General features: G+C 38.1%; 1 protein-coding gene across 1 annotated transcript in view; it reads left to right on the top strand.

Annotated features, from left to right (window-relative positions):
- Positions 1-7535: 7535 nt before the first annotated feature.
- LOC309797422 (E3 ubiquitin-protein ligase RLIM-like) overlaps positions 7536-9271 on the top strand; it is a gene marked incomplete at both ends in the record, with an annotated part of 119174 nt that continues 117438 nt past the window's right edge. Inside the window, 1 exon segment of the mRNA XM_082645964.1 lies at positions 7536-7604. Within this exon segment, the coding sequence (XP_082502090.1) occupies positions 7536-7604 (69 nt within the window).

The following is a 9271-nucleotide window of genomic DNA, read 5'->3' as shown; positions in this document are numbered from 1 at the left end:
TCAATTTAAGGAGAAAAAATGGGAGGGCAAAAGAAATGGGCAGAAAGTAAGTTTACCTACCAGTCATTGTGTCAAGTGTTTTCATATATTTATCTAATTTAATACTCACAAAACAATGAGACATAAGGAAGATATTTATCCCATTCCGTAGATGAAACACTGTTTACAAAGTAATATATCAACCAATTGTAGAGCTGACCCTTGAATTTAAGGCCTTGCGTCTGTGGAAATGCAAGAGCCAAACCCTGCTAATACAAGGTGCTTAGAATAGGTAGACTTCAGTGAGCAGGAAAATTAGAGCATGCGTGAACTGATGACAAGTTTTGCTGATCTAGTAGCTTTGTGAGATTTGTCTAGATTCAAAGGCCCTTGCTCTACTAAACCATCAAATTAGAGGTGGTCTCCTTCTTAAACAACCAATATTTGCAGAGCTATTCAGACTTTGGGTCATGGTATTTTTTCAAGGATTAACTATGATCACTGGCTTTTCAAATTTTAACTTTAGAAAGTCCTTGCTTTTGTTGGAAGCAATGTTAAATTTTGATGCAGTTGTTTGCAGGGATGAAACTTGGTCGCCCTCTGGAGGCTATTCTCAGGTCCGACTAGCATACCTTAATTTTGAGAAAGAAGTCAGGGCTCAACAATTTAACAACTCATTTTAAATGTGTGGAAATTATGTATATACATTATACTTTTTTAGAAGTTACAAAACATTGAGTTCAAAATGCTCAAAATATTTTAAAATGCTGAATTAAACGTTTTATGGCATAGCATGTTTTGAATCCCTGTTCTCCCTTTGGAAATGGAGATGGTTATCATTCTCCTTTTATCATGCAATATCTATACTGGGACTGAAACCGGTTATTTTTCCTCCCCTATTATAGGAACACATGGGCAATTAGTTCTATAAATTGAATGATAAAGCATATGACACAATACTATACACTCAATTACTACCAAGATCTTTCATTTTAAGTTTTTTTTTAAAAATCTCTAAATTTCCAATTACATTTTTTTTCTTTCTCTCAGAGATAAAACATCAGAGCTTACAAGAACCCTTAAAAACAGAATGGCTCAAAGGATAAAAATGTTTTGCTCCCTAGTTCATTCTTGTTCAGTTTTCTTGTAGAAGGTGTATTATACCAGTTAGTGTAAATTATACAAGCAAAGTTCTTGCCATATATTGGTGACAGCATTTCTACATAAAGTAAGCATTTAAGGGGCTTCCCTGGTGGCGCAGTGGTTAAGAATCCACCTGCCGATGCAGGGGACACGGGTTCCAGCCCTGGTTCCCGAAGATCCCACATGCTGCGGAGCAACTAAGCCCATGCCACAACTATTGAGCCTGCGCTCTAGAGCCCATGCGCCACAACTACTGAAGCCCACGCACCTAGAGCCCATGCTCCGCAACAAGAAGCCACCGTGATTAGAAGCCCACACACTGCAACAAAGAGTAGCCCCCACTCTCCGCAACTAGAGAAAGCTTGCGTGCAGCAACGAAGACCCAACACAGAGCCAAAAATAATAAATAAATAAAAAACATTTAAAAAGTAAGCAGTTATGAGCTGCTATAAACCTACTGTTACTTTACTTGATTTAAATGAATTTAATTCTTTAAATAACTGAGCAGGTAGAGAATTTACACTCAGCCATTATTAGAGGTACCTTATACAGCCAAAGTGGTATAAAAACCCTGTAACATGAAAGTGTTGTGGAGGTCCTTCTGGTCTTCTGAGACCGGGACACCTGTACCTTTATGTCCCATTTATAAATGTTCCTGTATAATGTTTGGGATGTTGAAATATTTGATGAGATAGATACCTCATGCCTATTACATGCCTTCCCTATATCTCTCTCAACTACATCCCTCTAATGAGTTGGTGCAGCTCCAAGGCTCTATCCAGTAAAAAGGTAGTGTCAGGCAGTGCTTGTTGTACTCACTGGCTTTTAATCCTCCAACTGCCTTGTAATCTCCTCCTTCACACCTTGATGCTTAGAAATGGCATATTTCCTGAGGAAGAGGTTTCTAGGGAGTCCTGGATACTTGCTTGAAATGGGGACAGGAGGATGGAGGAACAGAAGGGAAGATATAGGGAAGATGAACGGATTTTTTCAATATATATATTTTTTAATTTATTAATTTATTTATTTATGGCTGTGTTGGGTCTTCGTTTCCGTGCGAGGGCTTTCTCTAGTTGTGGCAGGTGGGGCCCACTCTTCATCACGGTGTGCAGGCCTCTCACTGTTGCGGCCGCTGTTGTTGCAGAGCACAGGCTCCAGATGCGCAGGCTCAGTAATTGTGGCTCACGGACCTAGTTGCTCCGCAGCATGTGGGATCTTCCCAGACCAGGGCTCGAACCCCTGTCCCCTGCATTGGCAGGCAGATTCTCAACCACTGCGCCACCAGGGAACCCCGGATTTTTTTTATATAAATTTTTCTGCCATAAAAACTATAGGTACCAAGCAAAGCAATCAGGGAAATTTATATTCATGCATTAATTTACCACCTGCAACGATGAGTAGATAGAGGACATTAGATAGATTAAGGAAGTATCTAGGAGATAAAATGGATAAGATTGATAATGGATAGGATATAGTGGCTGATGCGAGAGGTTGAACTCAAGGATTATTGTTAGGTGCCTGGTTTATACAACTGGGTGAATGATGTCACTACACACTAAGACAAATGAAAATAAAGGAGGAGAGATTCGGCAGTTTAGGGAGACCATGAGTATTTAGCTTTATGTATATTTTAAATGAACAGATTTAGATGTTAAATAAGCAACTGGATTTACAGAATTCAGATTAGAGGTCTCAGGTACACAAATGTCCAAACTTTATGGAGTTGGTAACTGAAGCTGTGTGTTTCTGTGAAATCATATTATGAGTTCTAGAGTGAGAGGACATAATGGCCTAGAACTGAATTTTGAAGAATTTCAACATTTAATGTCTGAGGAGAAGGATACGTACCTGCAAAGAAGATAGAGAATGAACTGCCGCAGAGCTTAAAGGAAAACCAGAAGAGTTTTTGGGTCAAGGAAAATCAAGTCTCAAAGACAGAAGCAAATCCTACTTACAGTTCAAGTAAGTAGGAGATAAAATTTTCACATCGCATCCATGGATTTGGAAATAACTTATGAAGTACCTTTTTATTGGAGTAATAAAAGATGGATTCTATTGGGAGTGGGTTGAAGCATGAGAAGGAAGTAATAAAGTGAAGATATCAAATATAGATAAACATTTTTAAACAGCTTTATGGAGGTACAACTGATGCACAAAAATGGCACATGTTTAATGTATACTATTTGATGAGTTTGGACATATGCATAAACCCATGAGACAATTAACACAATCAAGGTAATAGACATATTTGTCTCCTCCAAAAGCTTCCTTGTGTCCCATTTTTTCTGTGTGTGGTAAGAACACTTAACATGAAATTGACCCTCTTAACTAATTTTAAGTGCTTAACACTATTGTTAACTACAGACACTATTTGTACAGCAGATTTCTTGAATTTACTCATCTTGTATAACTGAAAATTCATACCTGTTGAACAACAGCTCCCCATTTCTCCCTTTCCCCAGCTCCTGGCAACCAACATTCTATTCTCTGCTTCCATGAAGTCTGATTATTTTAGATACCTCATATAAATGGAATTATGCAGTATGTGTCCTTCTGTGACTGGCTTAATTACTTAGCATATTGTCCTCCAGGTTCATCCCTGTTGCCACAATGGTAGAACCACCTTCTTCTTTTAAAGTTGAAAATATTCCATTGTAAATATATACTACATGTTTTGAACCATTCATCTGTCGATGGACATTTTGGGAAAAGCTTCTTGACATTGATCTTGGCAATGATTTATTGGCTATGACACCAAAAGCACAGACCACAGAAGCAAAAATAGACAAGTAGAACTACATCAAAATAAAAAGCTCCTGCACAACAAAGGAAACAACCAACAGAATGGAAAGATAACCAATGGAATGGGAGAAAATATTTGAAAATCATATATCTGGTAAGGGGTAAATATCCAAAATTTATAAGGAATTCCCACAACTAAGTAGCAAATAAACCAAATAACTCGATTAAGAAATGGGCAAAGAACTTGAATATACATTTTCCAAAGAACACATATGAATGGCCAAAATGTATATGAAAAGGTACTCAGCATCGCTAATCATCAGGGCAATGCAAATCAAAATCACAAAGAGATATCACCTCACCCCTGTTAGCATGCTTACTTTCAAAAATACAGAGGTAACAAGTACTGGGGAGAATATGGAGAAATTGGATCTCTTGTACACTGTTGGTGGGAATACAAAATGGTATATAGTCACTATGGAAAACAGTATGGAGGCTTCTCGAAAAATTAAAAATAGAACTATCATATGATTTAGCAATCCCACTTCTGAATGGATATATGTAGATATATATATGTAGATATATGTGTGTGTGTGTGGTGTATATATATGTATAAGAGAACTGAAATCAGGATCTCAAAAAGATTGCACTCTCATGTTCATTGAAGCCTTATTCACAATTGCCACGATATAGAAAAACATTTTCAAGAATTATTTTAAAAACTGTGCCTTTGAAGAAGAGATAGTGTGGTAATTAGTAATAGAAGTCAGGTGGAGAAAGGTGAGTTTGGTTTTGCTTTTCTTTTTTGCTTTATTCTTCTTTATTATTTTTCCCAATTTGGAAGATTTTAGAATGTTTAAAAAAGATAGTGGAAAATATCCAGATTAGAGAAGGTATTGAACAAAATAAGGATCCTTAGAGTGTGCATGGTGATGCAATCCAAATCAGGAGTAAGGGAATTGGGTTTAGTAGGAATAGAGCTTCTGTTCTGTTAAATTACCAAAGGAGATAAAGATGGCAGCAGATGTAGTAACTCTATTATGTTAATTAACAGGAAAGTTCTCCTAATGTTTTTTCTTTTCTTTTCTGTGAATTAAAAGAGATTATCTCCTGATATTATAGCAAATGGTGGGGACATGCCATTTAAGAATAGTGCAATAGCTGAATCACTTTGTTATACAGCAGAAACTAACACAACATCGTAAAGCAATTATACTCCAATAAAGATTTTTTTTTAAAAAAACAAAGAATAGTGCAGAAAGAGAGAACAAACTGTAAAGAGTGGGAAATGATGGGTCCAGATTAATGTAGCAGAATTAAAGGGCAATATTAAAGGACCTTTTAGGTTAGTGATCATGAATTTATAAAGGAAACCATCTAAACTATTATACACTTTACTTGGGAAGACTTTGAAAGCTGGAGATCAAGAAAAGAGAAAGCAATGGTTTGGGTTGATCCAGCATAATTAGAAGACACTGGAACAGGGCCAGGGACAAACACACTATTAGATAATGGACATTGGAATGTAAGAGAGTAAGGAGAGATACAAAGGCAGTATCAGGAGAAAGCAAGGGGGTAAACAGACTTGCGTCAAAGTACTATCATAGTGGTGGGGTATTTGAACAAGTGAACTGGAATGTGAGAAGTTATTGTAAAGGGATGGCATATTTGTGTGAATAATTTTTAAAGACTATTTCTCTTTTTCCACCTCTGATTTTTATTTTAGAGGACTGACTCCTGAAAACTCGGTTTCCCAGGATTCACTGGCAACTAGCTTCCAATTAATTTTGAGTAAAGGAAGGACTGGTGAGAGTTTGGAAGAAGGGGATAGGGGAGAACCCAGAATGCCCTCTTTCTTTGAGTTGTACATACAACTGAGGCTTCGTCTCCCTCATGCGTCCAATTCCTGCTCAAGGGCTTCTCCCTCCATGTCCCCAGCACCCACCAGCAGTCTCTACATTCATTAGAGTTCTGCTTAGGGGATTCAGTCTTTCCAAACTCTAGGTTGCCTTCCTATTTCATTTGACTCCAGATTTTATAACTTTTGAAACAAGCTCCTTTTATTAAAATCTACTTTCTAAACTTCCTGAAGCAGATTTCCTGTCCTGCATGAGTAATCCCAGGAAAAAGATGCTCAAGATGGGACTCTGGAATAAGGTTTTGAGCTTGAATGTAGTAGTGACTCCATTGCCAATGCAAAGACAAGTGCTTCTTCCGAGTAGTGGAAGCAATAAATAAATTACCAGCAATATTTGCTTTGAACATATTGCCAGTTGAAGACAATACTTTTACATCTCAAGCGGCAGCTGATTTTGTCTATTACAGCAGTAATAACTACAAGCACCACAGGGACCATTAGCTGCTTCTTATAGCACCAGAGAGCTTACAAAATGAAAATGTTTACACTTAATGTTAAAAGGTGTTAGGTGTTTAAACTCTCAGATCGAGGCATGGGAAGACACAGAGAGCCACACTGAGGGCCTTAAAATTTTCTCATGTCTTATAGCCACACAGCAGACATGGCTGAGGATCAAGTTTCAAATCTAAAAGTGTGAGTTGCAGAATTAAAATGCAAGTTCAACGTACATCTGTGCTAAGTCTCACAGATTAATATCAGGACATTGATCAGGAAGAGTTGGGTATTAAGATAAGGATATATTGAGTATTTAGGATAAGTGCAGGTAGGCAGACTCAGATTAATACGAAAATTTTTAACCCAAATCTTCCTGTCATTTCCTCGCCAAAGGAAGCCACCCTTCTTCCTCCCCATTTGAGGAAACTAACCTTCCCTTACTTAACATATGTCTAAAGACCTCATCTAAATAGGTTAGTTTTCCAGGAAATTTCTACTTTTCTCAAGACCCAACCACATCAGCACTTACTGCATCCTAATAACTACAGTCAGATTCCACCAGGCCCCAGGAGGCAAGTATAATGTCCACCCTGGTAGGAGTTAGCATATACATCAAAAGAAATGCTATATCCTGCTAATGTGTATCAGCAGAAACCTGTAGAATGTGTGTGTGGCATATGGTTTGTTGGGTTTTTTTGTTTGTTGTTTTGCAGTACGTGGGGCTCTCACTTTTGTGGCCTCTCCCGTTGTGGAGCACAGGCTCCAGACACGCAGTCTCAGTGGCCATGGCTCACGGGCCCAGCCACTCCGTGGCACGTGGGGTCCTCCTGGACCGGGGCACGAACCCGTGTCCCCTGCATCGGCAGGTGGACTCTCAAGCACTGTGCCACCAGGGAAGCCCTGGCATATGTTTTATAAGTGCTAGACTGAGAAAGATGGAATATAAAGTTGGAAGGGGTTGAATTTATTATAAAGAACATACCTGAGATTCAAAGTATTAGCTCTAGCTGATGGAATTGGCTCTAATCGTTGGCTTGTTTGGCTGACTGAAACATAGATTCAATAGTCAGCAACATTCAAAGAGGGCAAGATGCCATAATTTATCTGACAGAATGTAGACAAAGGAATCCATGTACTTAAATGAGAATGTTGGAGTGGATTAATTATGTAAAACCCACTCAACTATCCCACAGTTATGCCCCCAGAGAGGTCATCGATAACATTCTTCTTCAAGACATTAAGACATTCTTTGATGAGAGAAATACAAGCATCCTTGAAAACCTCTGTGGCATCTGTCTTCTGGGGGCTAATGATGACAATGCGGGATAGCACCAATGAAATGGTCCCCGTGCTTTTAACAGGAATATGGGGTTACAGAGTAGCAGAGGTTAAGTGGTAGCATTTAATATGAGAAACAAGGTGAGTGCAATTATCATAAAGGTCAGCAGGGCAGAGTGGCACTATTTTCACCCAAAATGACTTCCAGCAGTAACAGATTAATCACATTTACACTGGGGATTACATTGATGAGCAGGCTTGAAGTGTATAAATGAAAATAAAATTCAAGCACAATGAGCAGAAACCTGCATTGATTTTCCAGGAATGAAAATTACAGCCTCGCCCAGACCTAAACCAGAGATCAGGTGGCTACAACAGCTTCAGAAACTTTGCTGCAACACTGTCAAAAGTATAGAGTGTGATTTTTTTTTCTCCAGGTCTACCTCAAAGGGGTTTACAATTTTCCAGGGGGAATGTTTAGAAAGAAAAGTGGAAAACTCAGAATTTTTCAGAGATTATTAAGATAAATTTACACACCTGAGGTTCCAAAACATCACTGTGGTCTTCAGGTCATAATAGGGCTTAAGGAAGCCATGTGATAATTGAAATTTTGACACAAGTTCACCTCACTAGAAATCCTGTGCAGTGACCTACTCTATATTTCCCCATATCTGAATATATTTTTGGAGTACACATACTTGGAAAATGACAGAACTCTCAAACAAGGTAAGTGCTATTAAGAACGGCTACTGCCTGACACCCATTAGGATAGCTATTATTAAATACAATAATAAATAATAAGTATTCGCATGGATGTGTAGAAATCTGAACCCTTCTCCATTGCAGTTCCTCAAAAAATTAAACAGAATTACCATACGATCTAGCTATTCTACTTCAGAGTATATATCCAAAGGAATTAAAAGCAGGGACTTGAACAGATGTTTGTAATTTCATGTTCTTAGCAGCACTATTCACAATAGCCAAAAAATGGAAACAACCTAAATGTCCATCAACAGAGGAATGGATAAACAAAATGTAGTATATACATACAATGGAATATTAATGACCCTTAAAAGGTAAAAAAATTCTGACACACACTACGATACGGATGAACTTTGAATTCATTATGCTAAATGAAATAAGCCAGAACCGAAAACACAAATACTGTGATTCCAGTCATATGAGGTACTAGAGTAGTCAAATTTATATAGACAGATAATAGAATGGTGATTGCCAGGGTCTGGGTGCAGTGATGAATGGAGAGGTGTTGTTTAATGGGTACAGAGTTTCAGTTTGGGAAGATGAAAAAAGTCCGGGAGATGAATGGTAATGATGGTTGCACAACAACGTGAATGTACTTAATGCCACTAAATGGTACACCTAAACATGGTTAAGATGGTAACTTTTATGTCATGCATATTTTGCCACAACTGGAAAAAAATACATAGGAAGGGCCAAGTGGAAGCTCCTGGAACTGTCCCTACATGAAAACAATACCAAAAAATAGCAATAGCACATATCTGGGGAATTTGCAGAGACTAAAATAACCATGCAGATGGTAATCTCCATCACCTGCCCCATTTAAATAATCTGTTTGGCCTGTAAAAAAGGCAAATAAGTCATGGACAATGATTGTTGATTATCATAAGATAATGAGGTACTAATTCTAATCAAAGCTGCTGGATTTTATGGGCCTTTTTTTCCTGGAACAAATCAAAACATCTCTAACTCCTGATATACAGCTATTGATCTGGCGAATAGTTGTCTCCACATCAA

The sequence above is a fragment of the Mesoplodon mirus genome (genome assembly GCF_964341445.2).
Source record: "Mesoplodon mirus genome assembly, contig: HAP1_SCAFFOLD_521, whole genome shotgun sequence".
In the NCBI taxonomy this organism is placed as follows: domain Eukaryota; kingdom Metazoa; phylum Chordata; class Mammalia; order Artiodactyla; family Ziphiidae; genus Mesoplodon; species Mesoplodon mirus.
This window is presented reverse-complemented; position numbering and strand designations above follow the sequence as displayed.